This window comes from Monodelphis domestica, chromosome 2, assembly GCF_027887165.1.
Source record: "Monodelphis domestica isolate mMonDom1 chromosome 2, mMonDom1.pri, whole genome shotgun sequence".
Classification (NCBI taxonomy): domain Eukaryota; kingdom Metazoa; phylum Chordata; class Mammalia; order Didelphimorphia; family Didelphidae; genus Monodelphis; species Monodelphis domestica.
In genome coordinates, this window is record NC_077228.1 from 75,613,654 (window position 1) to 75,637,889 (window position 24,236).

Consider the following 24,236-nt stretch of genomic DNA (forward strand, 5'->3'; position numbering starts at 1 on the left):
AAAATAATTTGGAAAAGATGTTATGGAAGTAGAGTTGACAAGACTTGGCAAGTGAGTGGGTATGGGAGGATGAAAGAGAAGGAAATATAGTGGATGACTTCTAGGTTGCTAACCTAAGTGACTGAAGGATAGCTGTGCCCTCAATAGAAAGAGAAGTTTGAAAGAGGCACTGTTTGGGGGATAAGAATGAATTCTGGATATGATAAGCTTAAGAAACCAACTGAATAGCTATTGGAAATGCCCAATAGACAGTTAGATAGTGATTTCAGGTCTAGAGCTCAGGCCTGAAGATAAAGATCTGAGAATCATCTGCACAAGGATGCTACTTAAATCCACAAAAGCTGCTGAGGTCACTGAGAGAGAATATAAGAAGAAGGGGCCCAAGACAGGACCTTGGGGTAGACCCACAAATATGAAGAAAGCAGGTTCATGAATGATGATACATCAAAGAAGTAAGACAACCAGAAGACAGCAGGGACAAATATCAGAGGAAAAGACAAAATTCAAAATGAAAAGGTGGTCAACAGTGCTGCATGCATGTTTCTTTATCTGTAAAATGCACATAATACCTATACTATTTAAGTGAAAGAAAATGCTTTTAAAATCCTGAGTGTTCCACACACATACGTGTGCGTACATACACACACACACACGGTTGGGTTGAGAGTAGGTTTAGCACTAAGTAGAACAGAGAAGAGAATAAGTGACAGTATACATAGAAGAAAATAGGAAGAGCATAAGCTAAAATTAAGCTTTATCAGTCCACTAGAAAATTGTGATTCAATGACATTAGAGAAACTATGACCAGCAAAAGGCATGAAAAATAAAATTTTATTCTCTCATTTAAAAATATTATATTTATTTCTAACTTCCCACTGAGATATGCATCAGAAGCCTCCGCACTCGGACTCTCTCACATGTAGGCTTCTCTGCAATGCAGCAGTGAATACTAAGTCAATTTGTCCACTAAGACAACTTGCGACTACCTCTTCAGGAAAGGACTTGAGATTAACTATCACAATTTGTTTACGTGTTTGGCATAAGTGGGTGGAAAGCATTCTAAAGGCAGGGGCGTACTGGTATTTCTAAATGACTAAGCTAAGTTCAAGAGACAAAAAGCCTAAGTAGAGTGATTCTCAACTACCCACCTTAAGCGTTTTCACAGCAACAGTAAGACTGTATTTCTTCCAGACGCCAACATATACCTCACCATATTGGCCACCCCCAAGTTTGTGCTTCATGGTGATATCAGTCCGTTCCATTTCCCACTTATCGTGGATGGGAGACACTCCATAGACTGTAGGCTTATTGCACTTTGGTGCTGGGTAGTGCAAGGTTGTCACCAGCCCATCGGCCACTGTTGAATGATGATGAACAAGCTCTGCCAAAGTGCTAAATCGGCTTTCTGCTGTCACATATACCTGAGACAGAGTGGGATGGGGGGCGAGGAGGTGGAGGAAGTAAATGAGAACTTGAGAGTAAAATTGAGTATTTTTATTGGGCTAAAGTTAAGAGGATTTAATATTCACATTTTATGAAACACTATGAAAAAGAAAGCATAAAACTTTTGGTTCAATTGGATTGAGTATATATTCTTGTCTTTAGAGACATCTCATCTATCCCAGTGGCTCCTGAACTATCCCACCCCCACCCCACCCCACACCTCTGCATAGTATTCTTTGGCAAGAGGCACTTAAACAGTATCTAAATTGAAAACCCTATGAGAGAGCTGGGAGATTCATGGATTCACAATTTCCCATTATAAGAGCCCGTTTTTGTTGAATTCTATGTGAGTTCAAGGTGTCATTTTTTTTAACCCTTACCTTCCATCTTGGAGTCAATACTGTGTATTGGCTCCAAGGCAGAAGAGTGGTAAGGGCTAGGCAATGGGGGTTAAGTGACTTACCCAGGGTCACACAGCTGGGAAGTATCTAAAGCCAGATGTGAACCTAGGACCTCCCATCTCTAGGCCTGGCTCTCAATCCATTGGGCTACCCAGCTGCCCCCTAAGGTGCCATGTTCTGAGGTTGATAAATATACTTTTCATACAGTGTGTTGGGTAAGTAAAATTCACACTAAACTATCAATTGCAATGATATAATATCTAAAATATTGTAGCATACTTAGTGAACTCACTGGTTTAACCAGGGGTATCAAACATGCAGCCCTGTAGCATTCTTATGTATGCCTTGGATGAGATAAGATGCAACTAGGAAATAGTTAGCAAAATAGATAAAAATACAGTAAAACACACAAAATACCATATTTTAAACTAAGTCAATATGTGGCCCACAGGGATCCTTATGTATAGCCTAATGGCCCCTTTTCTTTTTGAGTTTGACACCAGTGGGACAGACCATTTTGTTGTTTGCCTAACAGGACCTTTCAAATCCTATATATTTATATATAACTTACTGGACCAGGGAATATATAATAGGTTAAAGCATACTTTTGGGGTAGCCAAATTTTCATTTATTGGAATCTTATAGTCCAATTATTTGGTTGTACATATTTATAGGATGGGACAAAATGACAGATATATGCAATGAGCGAAAAAGGCTGGGGCAGGGAATTCAAGGCAGAAGCCATTCAAAAGTAATACACACATTTCTATAAAGAAGACTTAAATCACTTCAAAATGATTTTATAAGAAGAGTCAAGTACAATTAATGACACATCTATTTTATGCTAGTATCATATAATTATAAGCAAAATGCTTTACATGAGCCCATGGCATCTAGGGCTCACTATTTTCTGACCTGTTTGACAATCTTTCAGTGTTACAGAGACAAAAAAGCCTTTTTTAATCAATCTCACATACTTAAGGTTGGGGTGTGTTGTTCACTCTATTTCTCACCTTTGAGCATAATAATACAAATAAGATTTTATTAACAACATTAATTCTCAGTATCCCAGTCCCTTAAAGTCAATTAATTAATAACTTTATTCTACCAAATTACTAATATTAGTCAATATAGGTATGCCCTGTTTCAAGGTAAAAGGATATTAATGTGAACTTAACATTATGGCTGGGAGGTCCTAGGTTCAAATCTGACCTCAGACACTTCCCAGCTGTGTGACCCTGGGCAAGTCACTTAACCCCCCATTGCCTAACCTTTACTGCTTTTCTGCCCTGAAACCAATACACAGTATTGATTCCAAGATGGAAGGTAAGGGTATAAAAAAAATTATGGAATAATTACTCAACTTTATAAAAGGGGGATTCTGTCTAGCTTGTTTAATAAATTAAGCCCAATATCACCAGGAGACTGGATTTCAGTCCTAGCTCTGCCAAAAATAAGTTATATGACATAGGGAAAATAACTTAATCTCTCCAGGCTTTGGTTTCCTATCTTTAACAAGGATTAGACTCGACAAATCTTCATGCTATAAAATGTTATGATACTTTATTCGCTAATTACAAGGTGGCATCATTCACTAACATTCCATTCTGATGCTTCTCTGTAGTTGGGAAATGACCTCCATGGGCTTTAAGACTATGCAAGTGAAGCTAGCAGAATAACTAGTAAGCTCTAGCAGGTTCTATCAAATTGGAGAGGCTCTTAACATGGCTCAGGATCAAATTGTAAAGTAAGCCTATTATCTCTAGACCAAACTCCATTTGGAGAGGTTCATCACCAAAAAGAAAGTTGATCATCTGGTGATAAAACATTTTAGTCACAGCAACTCTTTTTATTTATTTATGACCTTTTATTGAGGCATAAGAGTACATACTAGATATATGCTAACTCGTATATACTAGCACTGGACGTACCCTTTTTCATAAAATAAAGAGATCTCTGAAATACTACAAAATTAATTTAACATACCAAAAGACTAGGTTAAGCCATATTTTACTGTCAAGCTGCCATAATTTAAAATCACTTCATAAACACAAACTTTACCATTGATGATTTTTTTAAATCATTTTTTCTTTCTAATAAGTAACAGATCCTGTAGCCAAAGAATAAAAAAAGATATTTTATCATTCATTAGAGCATTAACCTTAAGTATGTAGAGGAAAGAATTGTCTACAAAGCTATCTAAAGGCCTATGGGAAAATAAATTATATGCTAAAAAAACCCAAACAAATAAAATATACCAAATAGAAGTTCCCTATATTTGCTAAATAGTAAAGATGCTTAATTTTAGCTCATCTAATATTTCATCTACATCACGCTTAACATTTAGAAGGTGCTTTTGCACATGTTTGACGCACTAACAGGAAGCAGAAGCAGGTAGTCTAAGTCTTATTATGCTCATTCAGGAGAAGAGAAAAACTGAGGCTCAGCAGTTAAGTACAATTCCAAAAGCACACATCCATTAAATGGAAGAGCTAGAATCCAAACCTAAATCTTCTATGGCCGAGATCTGTTTCTACCAGACCAGTCTGCCTCTTAGCTCCCATAAGGTGTTTACTGGCATGTCTTACCTTTCCATCTGTGGTGGTATTGATCCTGTAGTGGTATACGCGTCCCTCGTACCTAAGCGAGATGGATAATTGCCCTGGGCTGCTCTCACTTTCCCGAACAAGGAAACTGCCGTTGATAAGGCTGCTAAGCAGATATTCTGCTGCACTTCGGGACACTGGTCCATGGTACCAGGAATGCTTCTCCAGGCTGTTTACTGGGGTGATGTAGTTGCTTGGTACCCACCCTTGCCCATTCTTAGAGCGTACCTCACTCCACTCACCGTTCTGGTTGTAACCTAGCACTCGTAGCTTCTCACCTAGGCAGAGATTAGCGACAAAAAAGGGGAAAAAATGGATTTTAAGATGGCAGTACAACCTCAGATACAAAACCAAAACCCAATAACAAAACATTTTGAGAATAAAATATTTTTTGGAAAAGTTACTTAAGGTGTTAAATTAGAAACTTAAAATGAAATTAAAATCTAAGGAAATCACAATCTGATTTATTAACAAATTATACATACTACAAAAGAAAGGAACTAGTGCATAAAAAAAACCTTAAAATTTAAAGACCACAACAGCTGAAAGCACAACACTTTGATGCAATTAAGGAATAACATTTTTTTTTTAAATTAGGTAGTAGGGCCAAAATGTACAACTGAATGAAATGAGTGATATTTAATGGTCTTTTCATTACTTTGAAAAGATCTACGATTTCACTGATTATTTTCTTCTTCCAATAATACAAATTCTAATTGCTATGGTGAAAAAAAATATTTTGCCAATCTCTTTTGGTGAAGAGCCTCTCTATATTTTGCGAGGCTATATATCACTAAATGAGTCTGTTTTCTCAATATTTTTAGAGTTTAATAAGAGCTACAAGAAGATGGACTCTACTGGAAATACCTTCAAAAACTTTTAGTCTCTCCACAACAGAAAGAGGCATTAGAGTAGGATTTTGTGATGGTTCTCATTTCTTGGTCAGTTAAATCCACAAGAAAATCCTTCTGAAATGCTTTTATCCACTGAAACACTTATTTTAGAGAATGAGAAGGAATAGGAGTACAAAACTGATATTTCATTGCAATACAATCTTAATTCCAATAGATAATTTTAATTACTTATATCAGAATGGGGGGAAAACTTTCTAATAATTAGATTTAGCCCAAAATGGAATGGTATACCTTGGGAACCCCATTAAAAACCTCACGGGGGGGGTGGGGGGGTGGAAGAGGGCAGCTGGGTAGTTCAGTGGATTGAGAGCCAGGCCTAGAGACAGGAGGTCCTGGGTTCAAATCTGGCCTCAGACACTTCCCAGCTGTGACCCTGGGCAAGTCACTTGACCCCCATTGCCTAACCCTTACCATTCTTCTGCCTTGGAGCCAATACTCAGTATTGACTCCAAGATGGAAGGTAAGGGTTTAAAAAAAAAAACACCTCACTGGATATGTTGTACTTCAGCCAGTTAAGGTTTGGATTAAATGTGTTCTGAAATTTCTTCAAATTCTGAGAATCTATGATTCTGTCACCTGTTAAATCATAGTACAAAGACAAGAAACCACTTTCTGAGCTTCATTATATATTTTACAAGTTATTTTCTTAGGACTACAGTGAGTTTTTGTATAAGTCCTCTGTAAGCAGGGTACAGTGATGGAGACATTACCAAAATGGCTGAATGAAAAACAAGATAGAAAATAGCTACATGACTCAGTGGATAGAAAGTCAGGGCTAGAGACAGGAGGCTCCGTATTTGAATCTAACCCCAATCACTTCCTAGCTATATGACCCTGGATAAGCCACTTAACCCCAACTATTTAGCCCTTAGAACCAATACATAGGTTTGATTCTAAGATAGAAGGTAAAGGTTTTAAAAACAACAAACCAAAAAACACACAGTGAAATTGCTCATCAGCTCAGGGAGTGGGAGAGAGAAAGAACATGAATCATGTAACCATGGGAAAATATTCTTAATTGATTAATTAAAAAACATACACTGCTCATTTTATAGGAGAAAATAAAGTTCTTATTCTTCAATAAAAATCTCCCCCCCCCCCCCCCCCCCCGAATGTGGCATCAAGATCGGTAAATAAAACTCAATATGCTCTTCCTCTCTGCACCCAGACAGACCAAGGAGACTTCACCAAACTCTAGCAAGTGAACACTGAACTGTAAGGAGGAAACAGATTCACTGATACAGTATCTTATCTAAAAACAATTAAAAAATTAGAATTCTAAAGTTAAAACATGTTTGTTGTTTGCTTATTTCTTACTTTAAAAAAAAAAATTCAAACCCACACCTTCCATCTTAGAATCAATAATGGATATTGGTTCTAAGGCAGAAATAAGGTAAGGACTAGGCAATGGGGGTTAAGTGACTTGCCCAGGGTCACACAGCTAGGAAGTCTGAGGCCAAATTTGAATCTAGATCCTTTTGTCTCTAGGTATTTATTTCTTATTTTTAAAATAAGATATATTTTAAAGTCATTAAGTGCTATATAAATGCTATTATTATTGTGCTTGGTCAATGGCTTTTTCTGTATCTACTGAGTTGCACATGGTCTTAGATGTTTTTGTTTTGAATATGATTGTGTTGATTTCTTTCCAAATGTTTGACCATTCTTATATTCATGATAGAAAGCGAACTTGGTCATAATGAATGATTTCTTGAATGAACTCCTGGAGTCTCCTTAATATTAGTATGTAATTCTTCCTCTCTTCTTTTGGAAGGGAGGGGAGTGGGAGGCAGGGGAACTTTATCCTTCCCTGATTTAGGTATTAGGATTATATTTGTCTCATAAAAGGAACCTAGTAGAGGGTCTTCAATTTTTTTTTAGTATAATTTGCATAGTATTGGTATTGTTCTTTACATTTTTATGGTATTCTTCTTAAATCCACAAGAAAGAGGACTTCCTCTACCCTCTTTGGTAGTTCCTGTACAACTACTTTTATTTCCTTTTCTAAGACTAGGTTATTAAAGACTTCTACTTGATCTTCTCTTAGTTTGGCTATTTTATATTTTTGAAATTAATCCTCTACTTCTTATGTATTCCTAGTTTTGTTAACAAATAACTGTGCATAGTAAATAATGATAATAGTTTATTTGCTGGGTTTTATTCATTTGCTAATTTGATTATTTTATTTTTTTGGTCTCTTTAAAATTTGTTTGCCTTGTACCCCAAAGAGATAAGGAACAAGACATGTACAAAAATATTCATAGCTGCGCTCTTTGTGGTGGCAAAAAATTGGAAATTGAGAGGATGCCCTTCAATTAGGGAATGGCTGAACAAATTGTGGTATCTGTTGGTGATGAAATACTATTGTGCTAAAAGGAATAATAAAGTGGAGGAATTCCATGGGGACTGGAACAACCTCCAGGAATTGATGCAGAGTGAGAGGAGCAGAACCAGGAGAACATTGTACACAGATACTGATACACTGTGGTACAATCAAACGTAATGGACTTCTCCATTAGTGGCAATGCAATGACCCTGAACAACTTGGAGGAACTTACAAGAAAAACCACTATCCACATCCAGAGGAAACACTGCGGGAGTAAAAACACCGAAGAAAAACAACTGCTTGAATACATGGGTCGAAGAGATATGGTTGGGGATGTAGTCTCTAAATGAAATCCTACTTTAACAACAACATGGAAATAGGTTCTGATCAAGGACACAAGTAACACCCAATGAAATTGTGTGTTGGCTGCGGGAAGAGTTGGTGAAGGGAGGGAGGGAAATAATGTGATTATTGTAACCAAGGAATAATGGTCTAAATGGACTAAATAAACTTATTCAAAGGAAAAAAATAAAATAAAATTTGTTTGCCTCAATGTTTATTGATTCTGGTAGCCTCTGCAAATAAAGTTTTTAGTTTTACTTATAATTTCTATAGTCTTTTTGGTTTCCAATGTATCCATTAGTCTCCTGATTTTCCGTACCTCTTTTGTTCTTATTTTAGGTTTATTTGTTGGCTTATTTTTAAAAATACCTATTCAACTTATTAATCTTCTCATTCTCAATTCTGTTCATACATAATTTAGATCTATAATTTTCCCCAAGGACTGCTTTAGCTCCATCCCAAAAATTGTTACATTGTTTCATCACTATAATTTTTCACTTAACTATTGTTTCTATGATTTCTCACTTATGCACTCATCATTTAGCTATTTCATTATTCATTCTCCATTTGGGCCTATATTTGTGTTCCCTGAACTAAAATTATTATTTTCATTGTATATAGTTTGTAAAGGATGTTTATAAAATTCTGACATCCTGTGCCCTAATATATGGTAAAATTTTATTAAAGTTCCATGAGATTCTGAGAAATATGTTTTCTTTAAAAGCTCCAGTTTAATCTGCCACATCTAAGGGAAAGGAAATAATTTAAGACCAAGCAAGAGATAAAGAATGTTACAAAATGCAAAATGAATACTTTTTTATATTAAATTATAAAGGTTTTGTACAAACAAAACCAAACAACCAAAATTAGAAGGGAAGCAACAAACTGGGGAAGATTTTTTATATCAAAATTCTCTGGCAAAAGTCTAATTTCTCAAATATACAAAAACTAAGTCAAATTCATAAGAAGTCAAATAATTCTGCAGTTGAGGAATGGTCAAGGGATATGAATAGGCAGTTTTTAGATGAAGAAATCAAAACTATCAATAATCATATGAAAAAATGTTCTAAATTCCTCCTGATAAGAGAAAGGCAGATCAAATCACCTAACACCTAGCCAAGAAGCCAATATGATAGGAAAGGGAAGTAAATGTTGGAAGCTATGTGGCAAAGTATGGACTCTATTGCATTGCTGATAGAGCTATGAATTGATCCAACTATTCCGGAGGGCAATTTGGAATCATGCCCAAAGGGCTTTAAAAGAATGCATATTCTTTGATCCAGCCATACCACTACTGGGTTTATATCCCAAAGAGACTTTCTGAAAAACTGGGCAAGGACCTGTTTGCACAAAAATATTTATTGTTGCATGTTTGTTTGTTTTTTTTAACATTATTTTATTTGGTCATTTCCAAACATTATTCATTGGAAGCAAAAATCATTTTCTTTTCCTCCCCCACCACCACCACCTCTCCCATTGCCGGTGCATGATTCCACTGAGTATCACATGTGTTCTTGACTCGAACCCATTTCCGTGTTGTTGGTATTTGCTCTAAAGTGTTCATTTAGAGTCTCTCCTCAGTCATATCCCCTCTACCCCTGTAGTCAAGCAGTTGCTTTTCCTCGGTGTTTTTACTCTCACAGTTTATCCTCTGCTTGTGGAAAGTGTTTTTTAGATCCCTGCAGATTGTTCAGGGATATTGCATTGTCCCTAATGGAGAAGTCCATTACCTTCAATTGTACCACAGTGTATCAGTCTCTGTGTATAATGATTTCCTGGTTCTGCTCCTCTCGCTCTGCATCACTTCCTGGAGGTTGTTCCAGACTCCATGGAATTCCTCCACTTTATTATTCCTTTTAGCACAATAGTATTCCATCATCAACATATACCACAATTTGTTCAGCCATTCCCCAATTGAAGGGCATCCCCTCGTTTTCCAATTTGTTGCATGTTTTGTGGTAGTGAAAAATTAGAAAATGGAGGATGTTCCTGGATTGGGGAATAGCTGAACAAATTGTGGTATATATGATGGTGACGGAATACTACTGTGCTATAAGGAATTGATGGATTTCTATAAGAACTGGAAAGACCTACATAAATTGATGTGCAATGAAATGAGCAGAACCAGGAGAACATTATACACAAAGACATTATACACAAACATTGTGGGATGATCAAGAGTGATTGACTTTGCTACTAATAGCAATACCAATAGCAGGACAATTCTGAGGGACTTGTGAGAAAGAACTGTAGGAGTAGGAATTCAGAAGAAAACATGTAATTTATTACTTGTTTATATGGGTATGTGACTTGGGTTTTGTTTTTAAAGGATTGCTCTTTCACAAAATGAATAAAATGGAAATAGGTTTGGGTGAGGGTGAGTGAGTGAGTGAGTGAGTGTGTGTGTGTGTGTGTGTGTGTCCCAGTGGAATTGCTAGTCAATTCCAGGAGTGGGAGGGATTAAGGGAGGAAGAAAACATGAATCATGAACCATGGATAAAATTAAAATGAAAAAATAATAAATATAAGTTCCATTTTAAAAATACTATTTATCTAGCAATTTGTTCAACTCTATGTTTTTCCTTTTACTTTACTGTTAGATTTATCCAAAATAAGAGTGATATATTAAAGTCTCCATCTATTATCATGTGCCTACTTATAGTTCAGTTAATAATATGAAACTTCCCTGTTGGGTCCATGCCCTCCTAAAACTTTTTTTTTTTAAACCCTTACCTTCCATCTTAGAATCAATAATGTGCATTGGTTCTAAGGCAGAAGAGAAGTAAGGACTAGGCAATGAGGGTTGAGTGACTTGTCCAGGATATCACAGCTAGAAAGTGACTTAAGGTCACATTTGAACCTAGGACCTCCCATTTCTAGGCCTGGCTCTCAATCCACTGAACCACCTAGCTTCCCCCACTTCTTAATGTCAATTGGTCCTGGGAGCTCTAATTGGCCTTCTCCTGAGGAAGGATAATATAAAGGAAGATACAACATTCTCTCAAAGGTGGCGGTCCCTATAAGTATCAAATCCCTATAGATAGCACCCATTTAAAATCCCTATTTCCTCTTTTGGAATGTCCCTCTCCCTCCATGGCAGTGTTCTTTAACTTCCTACCAACAAATTTAGATTTCTCTCCTTTTCCCCTCTGGCTCAGACCTTTTCCTTTGCCAGCTAACTCATTTTTCCTGCGCCCTCTCTGACTCCTAAGAGACTACAGAAGTAATTTTCCCATCATTTACCAATGCTTTTGATAAGAGCACATCATACCTCCCCCCTGTATTTTCTTCCTCCATTCTCTTTTATGAGCCTGCTCATTCTGCAATTTAACCCAACCAAAATAAAAAAATTTATTCACCTAGAGATGGAAAGTTGTGGAGCTTAATGTTATTCTTCACCTTGTCCCCTTTGTATTTTCAGAAAGAAAGTTCATCTTTTTTTTTTCCCCATTAATGATTTGGCCTGCAGAGTATATCACTCTGACTTGCACCTTAAGCTTCTTTGCTCTTTGGAATACATTATTCCATTCCCTCCTGAGGTTACTGATGGGGAAAAGCGTTTGGGTATATGAATTTCTTTTCTTTTGTACTTGAAGGTTTTTCTCCTGGTCACTTGCAGAATTGGTTGTTTATTCAATTTAATCACTATGTGTCTTGAATTTGCAGCACAGGTTATTCCTCCTGTAAATTTTAAAATTACTCCACCCTACTCAGGCCATAATTTAGAAGATCTGATTTAGCTATTTCCTGATTAGTAACAATGGAGATACTTGGTTTAACAGAATTAAGTCTTGGGAACTATCTATTTCTCCACCCTACTCAGTTTAACAAGGTCAGGATGTCTGCACATACTCAAAGATTTAATTATCTGAGGAAATGGCCTTCAACAGATATGTGCAGAAAAAGCAGACAGACCCCTGGGCTATCCTAAGTCAAGCTAAGCTATCACTGGTACAGATGAGATGCAGGAAAGTGATGATAAAACCGTCTATATAAGGCAGGTCACTTGCTCTCTCTCCCTCTTTCCCCAGAGGCGACTCTGGCTGGCAGTGTGCTAAGCATTCCAAAATCTTGGTGTGGTGGCAGCTATTGTCTGGGTTTGGGGGTGAGTTTGCCCTTGAGCTGATTCAGGTTTAGGCATCTTGGCTGATCCCTTTGGAGTTCAGGCTGATTCATTCTTCCTTACTTTTCAAAAACCGTATCTTCCTAGAGCCTCTGGTTTTCCTCTTGGCACTAGCCAGGCAGGAGGAATCCTACACCTTTTTCTTTCTTCTTAATTTCTTTCCACTATATCAATTAAATCACCATAAATTTCCAGCTGACTTGGTTATATTTTTTTGATCTATTTGAGATATCCATGGTGACCAAATAATTAACATAGTTTAGGTCACAATGCTAAACTATCTTTTACACCCCCAAAGATCTATGGATTTTTTTCAATGAATAGTTTGTTTCTGTGGTTAGAAATTTTTGGAAGTTTTCTTGGATTATTTCTTGCAATGTGGTATTCAAGTTTTCTTTTTTATTTATTGTGTTCTTTTAGATGACCTATGATTATTACTTTTCTTTTTTCTAGATAGTTTCCAATCAGCTTTTTCTCTCATTTCTTTGAAGAGATGTGTCATTACAGATTCAAGTTTTTCTATTTTTGCCAATTATTTCATCTGTTTAGGCTACAAATTCTGCTTTCAAGAATCTTATTCACTCTTGAACAATTCAGGATGATCTTTGTTGTGGTGCTCTTGGGAATCCACAGAATCTTCTGACTCTAGAGGCACTAATTCATTTTCCTTTGAATTACAATATTCAGAAATATTTAGATTTATTTAGCTATATTGTAGACAATTAGATGTTACAGTTGATAGAATGCCAGGGCTGGAGTCATGAAAACTACTCTTATCTGAGTTTCAAATCTGGTCTTATACACTTACTAGTTATGTAACGCTGTTTGCCTTAGTTTCTCATCTGTGAAATATGCTGGAGAAGAAAATGGTAAAGCACTCTAGTATCTTTGCCATGAAAACCACAAATGGGTTCAGAAAGAGGTGGACATTTTCCTTCTTTTTACCACTAATTATTAATTGATATTAATAAAGTGTTAATATCAATAATATATAAATGTTGATTTATCTGTTTGTGCTCAAGGTTTTTAGCCAAGTTTTCTTCCTCCTGAGATCTTTTGCAATGGTAATCATTTTCCTTATATTCCCCTATTATTCACTTTCTGACTCCTTCCCTTTGATGGTAGATAATTCCACATCTAAACCTCAAATCTGTTCCAGCCTCTGTACACAAGTAAATTTGGGGAGGCAGGAAGGGGGAGACATACGGATGCCACAGACTGAACTATCCCTAGGAGAATTCTAAACTAATCTCCTTTCCTCCTTCAGACCATGTGGAGCTCTACATATGAACACACAGGTGCCCTCTCCCACTTCCCTGGTCCTTGGCTGAGCACCATCACAGTGTATGTATTGCTATCCCAAGAGCGTATCCTTCCACCTTCCTATACCATTACTTCCTCTCCTCTATAAGGGGATATGGTGGTGCCAAAATTGAATTCTGTTGTTTGTTGTCTCAGAATTATGTGTGCTGGCAGAGACTACAGCAGCCATAAGGGAACTGCTAAGTGGATCCTAGAATATAAGACCACCAGTTCCTTTGTATATCCCTGACAGTTATGGTTTTGTTTTTTTTTTTTTGGGGGGGGGGGGTCCTAGGGAATGAGATACTGAGAGGTAGGGGACTTAGGATTAGTCTTCTTTGCTGTAAATTCATCCGTTTTCCTCATTAGGGTTCTTGGTATCCTAGCCAGGGAAAACAGCTTCAATTGCTTTGCCTCTTGTGCATAAATCTCACTTTGGAGTTCTGAGATGTCACAGTGTAAACTTTAAATTACTCCACCCTACTTAAATCTTACTTTAGGGAAAGATAAAGTTGTAATCTCCTGATTGAACAATGAAGGTACTTAGTCCTCACCTTATAGTGAAGCTAGACCATTAAGCTAAGTCTATTTTTAGACCTTAATACAAAAAGGTGTTAAGTAACTATAAAGGTTAGATTAATCAAAAAAAAAGGTCAAGTAACTAACAAAAGGTGAACTTAAAGAAGTGTTAAGTAACTCAAAAATCTAATCAAAGAAGGTGAGAATTAAAAGTATGGGCAGTCCTGGAGAAAGCCTTTGATATGCTTGGTAGATGTGAAAGTTTAGAGGAGGAGACACAAGGGTGAAAGGTCTATATATTTGGCATTTTTCATCTCTCAAAAAAACACTCTTTCCACGGAGAGGTGGATCTGGCTGATCACTTCCTATGAGCAGCCTGGGCACCGTTCAATCCTGGAACTCAGCCTGGAGGAGCTCCCTCAGACAGCTTCCTTGGTGAGTGATAAGACTGACTTCCTTTTCCTTTGGGCTCAGGGAGGCCCCTTTGGCCAAAGCCTTTAACTCCTGCCTGGTTCAGCCTGAGCTGGAGCAGTTTAAATTAACTCTTTCCTCTCCCTCTCTCTTCTTAATTCCTTCTTTATATTAATTAAAATCACCATAATTTCCAGCTGGCTTGGGTATTTTATTATTTGGGATATCCCATGGCGACCAACTAATTTAGATTTAAAGTCACAACTATAAAATTATCTTTACAACAGAGATCAGAGAACACATCTAGTCCTTCACATCTTGTTAGTCAGTTTTTTTAAATCAAATTATTATAGAATAAAGACCAAGCTTTCCCTATGAATCAAAATTTTTGTGTTGGCTCCTGCTGAATTCACCAACATGCCAAGAAAACGTAAGATTCTGATTGAATATAATCTCTTACTTTTGCAGCCTAGATTAGAATATTGTTTAGGGAAATACAGAAGTTGTTGAAGGGGTTGTAGGAAGATGGGCATGCAAATACATTTATCGGTGAACAGATTTAATCCTTCTCAGAAAGAATTTCAACCTAATCCCCCTAAGACACTAAATTGTACATATCTTTTAAGCATATAGCAGCACTCTTAGTCACACACTCCAAGGAGATTAAAAGAGAGGGAAAGGTCCTACATGTACAAAAATATTTTTAGTAGTGCTTTTGTCAAAGCAAGGCACTGGAAACAAAGTGGGTACCCATGAATTGGATATAACACAGCATTAATGTGTTATAATTGAGTGTGAAGGTTAAAGCAATTTGAGATGACCTGTATGAACTGATGGAAAGTGGGAGAACAATTTATACAATTACCAAAATGATATAATGGAAAACTTGGAAAGATTTTGGAATGTTAATCAATGCAGTGACTGAACATCACTACAGAAGACTGATAAGACATGTCTCCTAGGAGCCTCCTGTCAGAGAGGGGCTGGACAGAAGTGAAAAATAAGACACACATTTTCAGATATGGCTAACACTAATCTGGCTAATTTGTTTTCTTAAAAAGATTTATTTATTAGTTGAGAAGAGTAAATTGCTAGCAAGTGAGAGAGATGCAAGAAAACAAGCACTAATAAAATATTTTAAAATAAAAGAAAGCAAGAAGTAGTTCAGAAGGAAACAAAGTATGTATCTTGTTATTACTTTGCTAAATCATATCTACATATGAAATATATATATTTTAAACTACCCACATCCAATTTTATATACAATCCTCTTTTTGTATGATGGAATGTTTGTGTTTATTGACACAAAAGTTGAGCTCATAATAAAAAACAAAAAATTAAAATTAGAAAAGATAGTGGATAGGAAGAAACCAAAGAATTGTCTTTTGTCAGACATTAAGAAATCGATTCAAAGAATTCCTTAGTAACAGCCGATTTCTTTTTTACTAAGGGGTAATTCCATTACCATTTCTTCACATGTTAAATTATTTGACTATTTGAAAATAAGCTAGTCCACTTGATATATATAAACATCATACTAGGTAATTCATTTGATTGAGTCAAGTCAAAATTATACAATGCATACTTCATTTTCTTAATAAAGTATAAAGTTCATACACAAAAGATACTTTTTCACGTTTATATTATACTTTAAGAAATTCAGTTGAAATATCAGAATTCACATCATTTTACTAAATGACAAAAATTATTCAGAAATTATTTAGCATTGCACATGTGTGTAGTATAATATCTGTCCTGTGGTAAATAAGGAAAAAAATAAAAGTAGATATAGCACATGTATATATGCAAGTTGTCAAAATTTTTATCCATAGGCGAATATATATTATATGTGCTTTTTGATCACTTGTAACAATATATATGAACATGCATAACAAAATTATTAGGGTATATCACAAAAGTAATTGCTTCAAGCAAAAGTGAAGCAGTTGCTATCAATGTTAAGTGAAGTTATGAAGGGAAAAAATGCTTCCTTTGTACATGTTCTTAATTTTTATATGTCTTTCAAATATCAAGCATGGAAATGGCATTTGTTAGTGAAAATTACGGTGATAAATCAATTAGAAGCAATGCTATGTACAGCATCCGCAGGGCTGAATTCAAATACTATCTCAGACAGTAACAGACTCATAGGGCCTCTTCTGTGAGGATGATCATAGATCTCTCATCTCTATCTTGTTCTGAATCCAGGAACATGAGACTCACAGAGTCACAGAAAAGGCTGCTGTGGACTATTAGAAGAGCCATAAAATCTGGATCATTTATATGTATATTTTAGAACTTCAATAATTTCTATTGGAAGAGATGGTGGAACCTTTCACATGGGGGGCAGTGGGGGGCAGTGGGGGGCGTGTATGGACAAAACTCAACCACTGCAAAACTACAATCTCTAAGTACTGTATTGTCTGAAGAGGAAAAGACTATCATATTTATGCTTGGCTCCTCAGGAGTGCATCCCCCACCCTTGCCCCACAAAAGGACTTCTTAGGTGCATCATGAAGATTTTTTAATATTACATTCTGTTCTTGTACCACAATCAATAAACCTACTTGCTTGTTCAACATGACACTGACTCTCCAGCTCTTGAGACTGCATTTGCCCTGGCTGTCCTGTCACTCTTGCCTAAAATACTCTCTTCCTCAGTTCTATATCCTGAATTCTTCTAAATCTCAGCTAAAATCCCAAATCCCTCAAAAAATCTTTCCCTTTTCTCTTCATGCTAGTCACATCCCTGAGATTATTTCAAATTTATCTGGCATATATTTTGTATGTACACAGTTATTTGTACATTGTCTTTCCCATTAGAATATGAGTTCCTTGAGGTCAGTGACTATCTTTCCCTTTCTTTATATCCCTATAGCACAGTACCTGGAAAATAGCAGGCACTTAAAAAAATGCTTAGTGGACTAACTGACTTTCAATACCTATTTCATATCCTTTTTTTGTTTTACAGATGAAGAAACCAGAAGCTAAAGATAATCAGAGTACAAAGAAAAGTCTCTCTTCTCTAACTCTAATGGCTCCAGAGTCAAAGGCCCTGGGTTCAAATCCTACCTGTGTGATTAAGATTATCCTATTTATGCTTGGCTCCTGAGGGGTGCATCCCCCACCCTTGCCCCACAAAAGGACTGCTTAGGTGCATCCTGAAGATTTTTTATTATTACATTCTGTTCTTGTACCACAATCAATAAATCTACTTGCTTGTTCAACATGACAGACTCTCCAGCTCTTGAGACTGCATTTGCAAATTTACCTGTGTGATTAAGCAAGTCACCCATCCTCCCCTGGACCTCAGTTTCTTCATCTGTAAAATGAAGGGATTTAAGTAGATAACCTTGACAGCCCCTTCAAGCTCTAGATCTCAGATCCTATGATCACACAGTTTCACTCTTATAAGCTATGCAACCATGGACCAAAATCACTAAACATCTAAGCCTCAGGTAACTCCCTAAGATTTCTACTAGGTGGGATCTATTCTTGTGGAGGAACTCCTTCCACTGAAAGAATCACAGATACTTGGACATATTGATGAGTCATAAATTCTCCTTTCTGTAGGCAACATGAAGAGAGTATATTATTACCTCACAAACTACCTGAGTAAGTGGGAAACTTACTGTCAAAACTGACCCCAAAACTATCAAACTTTCAGCCTGTAAAGCTGAAGAGTGTGACTCTGCCCAAGTCACTTAACCCCCATTGTTTAGCCCTTACCACTCTTCTGCCTTAGAACCAATATACAATATTGATTCTAAGAAAGAAGGTAAGGGTTAAAAAATAAAAACAAAAACAAAAACTCAAGAGTGAAGCCCAATCTGATTAAAATGTCATTTTGGAAACGCTTAACAAAATAAATAAAAATATCATATAACATAGATGATTTTAACTTGTGGTTTTCTTAGTCATTAGGTGGTCCTAAGAGTTTCATTACATTTGAATTTGACACCACAGTTGAAGTATCTCTATAATAAAATAATCTATATAATTACCATCTAATATGATAGATTTTATATCACATATTTATAATACATGAGTATTTATTAAGAGTTAATATTTTTAATTTTAATTTAATTTAAATATTTAAATAAATTTGATTAGTTTAATTTAATTTTAATAATTAACTACATAACACTTACTTTGTGCTAAGCTTGTGCTAAATGCTTTATAATGATGCCATTGGATCCTCACAAAAACCCTAGGAGGTAAGTGCTATTATTTTTATCCTCATTTTAGAGATGAGGAAATTGAAGCAGAGGTCTAATGATTTCCCCCAAAACCACATATAATGTGGCCAAATTTGAACTCAGATCTTCCTAACTCTAGGCCCCATATTCTATGCCACTGCCATGGACAGATATATTTTGTTTACTCATCCAGAATCTCATGAGTGGTTTTTACTGCCAATCTGTGTGTCAAGCACTGTGTGAAAGGCTGGATGGAGATTAGTACTTATTTGATCTTTACAAATCAAACAAACTACATTCCATCTTGAGAAAGTTCCACTGAATAAAAAACCTTTCTTCCACTTTTCTCATCATTTTACCACCAAGTGATGAAGATGGACAGCATTTAGGCAACAAAATTCATATTCTCCTGATTAGGAATCAATAGGGATGGAAGCATATTAAGTCACAGTTTTCTTTATTTCTCTGAGGAAAGTGACACCAGGATATCATATTCAGAGACTATAATTCTGGCTCTAATATTATTAACAATAATAAATAATATGGCACTGTGGGTCTATAGGCTAGAGTTTGACCTGTTTCAAATACTTCAATTCACCCTTCAAATCAATTACTTCTGACATAGGCAAAGTAGGTATTATCCTCTTTCTGTTGATAAGGAAACGACTTCCAATTAAATAGTGGCACAGCTGGGACTTTGGATCCCAGTGAGAAACCTAGAAGTAATGGAAGAAGGTACACTAGGTAAGTGAATCAGAGTTCTACCACCAATTAGCTATGTGAACTTGGGCAAGTCAAATAACCATTTCAGACTTTGGTTTCCTTATCTCTAAAATTAGATGATTTCTAAGGTTCCTTTTACTCTTAAGCACTAAGATTCTATAGCTCATTACAGTTATTTTCTCCATGAAAATAAGACATGTGAAAACTACCCCCATTACTGTACCTTTGGTGATGCTGAGTGTGTTGTCACCACTTGCAACAAAATCATAAAGTGCAACAAAAAGATTGGGGTCACTTTCAGTGGCTCCAAGCAAATTCTCCTTGGAGCTCCACCTGATGGCTTCATTCAATGCCTGGGATTCAACATCACACCCATAGGGACGGTGCAGGGCTTCTGAAAAGATACAAAAAAGAAAGATATTTACCTTAGAGATAATGTTCTTTCCCTCCCCTCCCACCTATTCCCTCCCATAGCTGATGCACAATTCCACTGGGTTTTAACATGTGTCATTGATCAAGACCTATTCATATTATTAATATTTGCACTAGGGTAAAAGGGGCCTGCAGGGCATAGAAAACAGGGCAGATGATAAGGCCTGATGATCCACCTCACCCAAAGGAACAGAGCTAGTGACTCCCATAAGCTTTGAAAACAATGGGTCTGAGTATTGATTATAAGATGGAAAATAAAGTTTTTTTTAAAAAAAGTAAAAAGAAGGGAGCACATGTGAGAGATGATGAAAAGAAAAGAACAGATAAGACTTGACAAGTGGTTTTGGAAGTTGAGTAAATTAAAAAGAAAGGTTAAGGATGACCTCTTTTGAGCTTCAGTGACTAACAGAATGGTTGTTTCCTTGACAGATAAAGAGAAGCTTAAGGGGAAGGCTAAGATGAGGAAAGGTATTAGGTTTGATTTTGGACATGTTAAGTTTGAGGTGCCTATAGAAGATCCAAGGAGAAAGAGTTTCTCTTTCCAAGAGCCTGCTATATATCTCAAAAGTAAAATGAACACAGGATATATAGATGTGGAGGTCATTTTAACAGATATGATAGAAGAATTTATGGGAGCTAACAGCATCTTGAGAAACTAAAGGAAGAGGAGATCGGGATGGTAAGGTGATTGATTTAAAATGAAATATAGTGATAGCCATGTGAGTAAAGAGAAGGGGACAGAGCTGTTGGAGAGGTAGGTCTGACAAGTGGTGGCAAATGATTAGATATGAGGGCAATGGAATACTATGGGGCAGTAAGATATGATGAATATGAGGAATTCAGAGCAACATGGGAAGATCTTTACAAAGTGAAATAAGCAGAACCAAAAGAACAATTACAATTGTTATAACAATGTAAATGAAAAAAACAGCCAAAAGGAAATCAAAATGAGTGACTGAAGAACCAAAAGTTTATCTTTGCTCTTAAGACAGAGAAATAGAGAATTACTGCCTAGGACAGAATGTAGAATATATTATCAGAAGCAGTCATTCAGATCTTTTTTATTCTTTTTCCTTGTCTCCAGAGTGGTCTGAAATGACTATGCTCTAAAAACAAAGGCATCAATAAAATATTTGTCTTTGAAAAAACTATGTAAAGCAGTACTGGGTCATGGAAAGAACATTAACTTCAGAGTGAGAGAATATGAATTTTCATCCTTCCTTTTTTTTAAACTATGTGATCTTAAGCAAGTTATTCAGTCTCTCTACTTCTGTTCCCTCATCTGTAAAATATACTCAGGAGGTTATTGTTAAAGGGGACTTCTATCTCTAAACTTTGTAATACTATATATATATATATATATATATATATATTTTTTTTTTTTTTTAAATAAACCCTTACCTTCCGTCTTGGAGTCAATACTGTGTATTGGCTCCAAGGCAGAAGAGTGGTAAGGGCTAGGCAATGGGGGTCAAGTGACTTGCCCAGGGTCACACAATGTAATACTATTTTTATAATTCCAAAATGTCATTTTATTTTTGCAACAGATTTCAGTTAATAACAATCATAGAATATAAGCAATTTCTCAGTATAAATTATTTACTTTAAAAAGGCTCACGGATTTTTAAGAGTAGTATACTTTTAAATCCCAATTTTATATACTGTTCTCCACCCACCCACCCAACCTCAACTATTGTGGACTCTTGAGGGCAGTTTAAATATAAAGGTCATATTTACTCTCCTCTTTCCACTCCCCAGACCTCCCTTCTCCTTTGTTTCCACATCATTCATGGTCTCTTTCCTGTAAAGCCAGTCAGTCTGCACAGGAAATCCGTTCATAAATTATCTTCACTAACTCCTAAAACTGGACAAAATAAAAATAAATGGGGGGAAAAAGCCTAAAATTTAGTGAAATGAAAAAAGGAACATATAAAGTATTTTTAAAATCATTAACAGTAAAGGAGATAACAGATTTAAAGATGGATGGGATCTCAGAAAACTAAGACCAGAAAAGTTAAGATTTACCTAAAGTCTTACTCATCAGTAGCCAGGTCAATTGACTCAAATCTAGGGTTTGTTTCTCTGAACAATTGAATCTGCCCCTCCAAAAAACAGAATAAGAGTTAGAAAATGAGAAATTAAGAAATAATGAACTGAAACAAGTAGAAAAAGTAACAAAAAGTCAATATGCTACATAGTCATCGTGTGTCCTAGTCATTTGTGAAAGAAGTTAAAAAAATCCCAAAGACATGTCTGGTTGGTTTAAATGATTCCTGGGCAGAAATAAGTGAGGTTAGGCTTCACAGTGAATTATGAACCAAAAAATTATCACAATGCTGTATTTTTGGAGTTTTTCCACTGCTACACCATAGGAGTACAAAAAAAAAAGCTAAAGGTAAAACATATTCTTAAAGGAATAACTGCTTTCATTAGGTAAAATTTTTAAACATATTAAGACCATTGCACAATAAAGCTCAAACAAAAAGTTAAATTTTATTAAATATTTAACCAGTTCTTTGACCAATTAGCAATGCATCAACAGTTATGGTCAGTTTACCATCATCATCTACTAAACTTTTTTTTTATGAGTGAATGTACCTTTGTTTTATTCTTTTTTTTAAATTTATTTATTTTAAAATATTTTTTCATGTTTACATGATTTATTTTCTTTCCCTCCCCTCTTCCCTTCCTCCTTCCAGAGCCAACAAGCAATTCCACTGGGTTATCTACTAAAACTCTATGACAAAATAAGAAAAACCAAATTTAAAGACTTAAGTAAAAAAGTCTCAATATCTAAGATATTTTTTTTCTTTCTACAGATTTGAGTAACCCAAAGGACGTAATCTCTAAATATGGTTCCCTCACTAACTATATTCTAGAGTATCTGTTTAGTCATTTCTTGACAAATTATATATAACAAAGAATCCCTAAAAAAGGCAATATGCATTTTAACCTATTAGTATGTCATCGTGCAAATTCCCTCATGTCTGAACTAGCATCTTGAAATGCTATTTCAAACTTATAAATTACTGAAAACTAGAAACTCTAGGAAAAGGGTCTCATTATATAAGTTAATGGTAAATATTATAGTACAAATTATTCAAACATCAATTTACACTGAGACTGAGGCTACCAATTCAATCTACTCTTCCCCTACCCTATCCCCAGACAATCTGCAATATACCTGTCAAGTCGGGTAAATCAGTTTCTGAAGCTTCATTGTACAGGCAGCAAAGCAACTTGTCTTGTTCTTTGGCATAACGACTAGAAGGTAGCAGGACTGTTCCAAGGACCATACTCTGCTCAAATGCACACAAGCCAAGCTTCTGAGTACAAGAAGAAGCCTTAAAATTCCACTTCCTGACAAGCAATACCACATTCCATGGCACAGTTACTCACACACTCCAAAAGTCAGAGGGAACCAATGGAAAGAGAAATACTTAAAATTTCCTAAGTGGGTGGACTGACCTTAAGGAAAATAAATATCTAGTGCCAAACTTGTTGACTAGCTGGAAATTGAGTCAGGATGGAATAACCTCAAGAGTTCTGAATTTAAAAGATATATTTATACACATTCATATGAGTAAGAGTTTACCGTTAGACATGTCAAGATCAGCACACAGAATGTGGGCTTCATTCCAAAGGCATGAGAAGGGAGAGGGAGAATGGGGAAAATTAAGGTTTCCTTGGAGGAAGCTTGTTTACTGCAAAACACTACATACGTAATTGGGATTACCCAACAAGATTCATCTTTTACATCACTGAAATTTGTTTGTGAAACCACAAGTAAAAAGTGAAGAGAAATATTTAAGATCTGATTTACACAAGAATAAGAAAACTATCAGCACTGTTAAAAGGTAAGGAACGTGATTAATATTACAAATGTATACCTTACATATATGCTCAATTAAAGTAGAAAATGAGATGACTTAAATATAGTTAAAAAAAAACTTTTAATTCTCATTTCAGATCTCTGACATTGTTGTCTAATAGGATATAAATGCTTTCCATTAGAGTGCAGCTGGAAAGGAAATTTTTTAAAGAGAATGATCAAAGAGAGATTTTTTTAAAAATTATTATATGTTGCAAGGTAAATGACTATTGTTCATTCAACTACTGTTGAAGGACCAGGAAGGGAATGAGCTCAAAGTCACATAGCTAGTAGGTGTCCGAGATAGGATTTGCATAGTAGGCTCCCATTCTTTCCGAGACTTTTTCCGGATAGATCGAAGGGCTCTGTATCAGCAGGGTATATGTTCCAAGAACTACTGTTCATGGCTGAAATTGTGCATGTAAGTGAATATCTGCTGACTCCCATGCTCCTGCCCTTTAGTTCAGTCATCACCAGCCTCCCATCTGCCCCACAAGAAAAAAATCCTAAAAGTGAAAATGGAAGCAAAAGAAAACATGCTGGAGCAGATGATGCTGGTGATACACTCTGACTTTGGATAACTGAAACTCTATAGATAAGGGAACCCTACTGTACTCAGGTCTT

General features: G+C 36.0%; 1 protein-coding gene across 3 annotated transcripts in view; it reads right to left on the reverse strand.

The window, feature by feature from the left end:
* Positions 1-24,236, reverse strand: part of ABL2 (ABL proto-oncogene 2, non-receptor tyrosine kinase) — a 114,800-nt gene that overhangs the window by 21,865 nt on the left and 68,699 nt on the right. For 2 of the 3 annotated variants that reach the window (XM_007480880.3, XM_003340125.4), the window contains exons 2-4: positions 19,533-19,703; positions 4,433-4,728; positions 1,149-1,421 (exon numbers count right to left, since the gene is read on the reverse strand). In XM_007480880.3, coding sequence (XP_007480942.1) covers positions 1,149-1,421; positions 4,433-4,728; positions 19,533-19,703 — 740 coding nt within the window. Of the gene's footprint in view, positions 1-1,148; positions 1,422-4,432; positions 4,729-19,532; positions 19,704-22,925; positions 23,142-24,236 lie in introns of those variants that run through there. The other variant, XM_001365978.5, reaches the window with a different exon arrangement.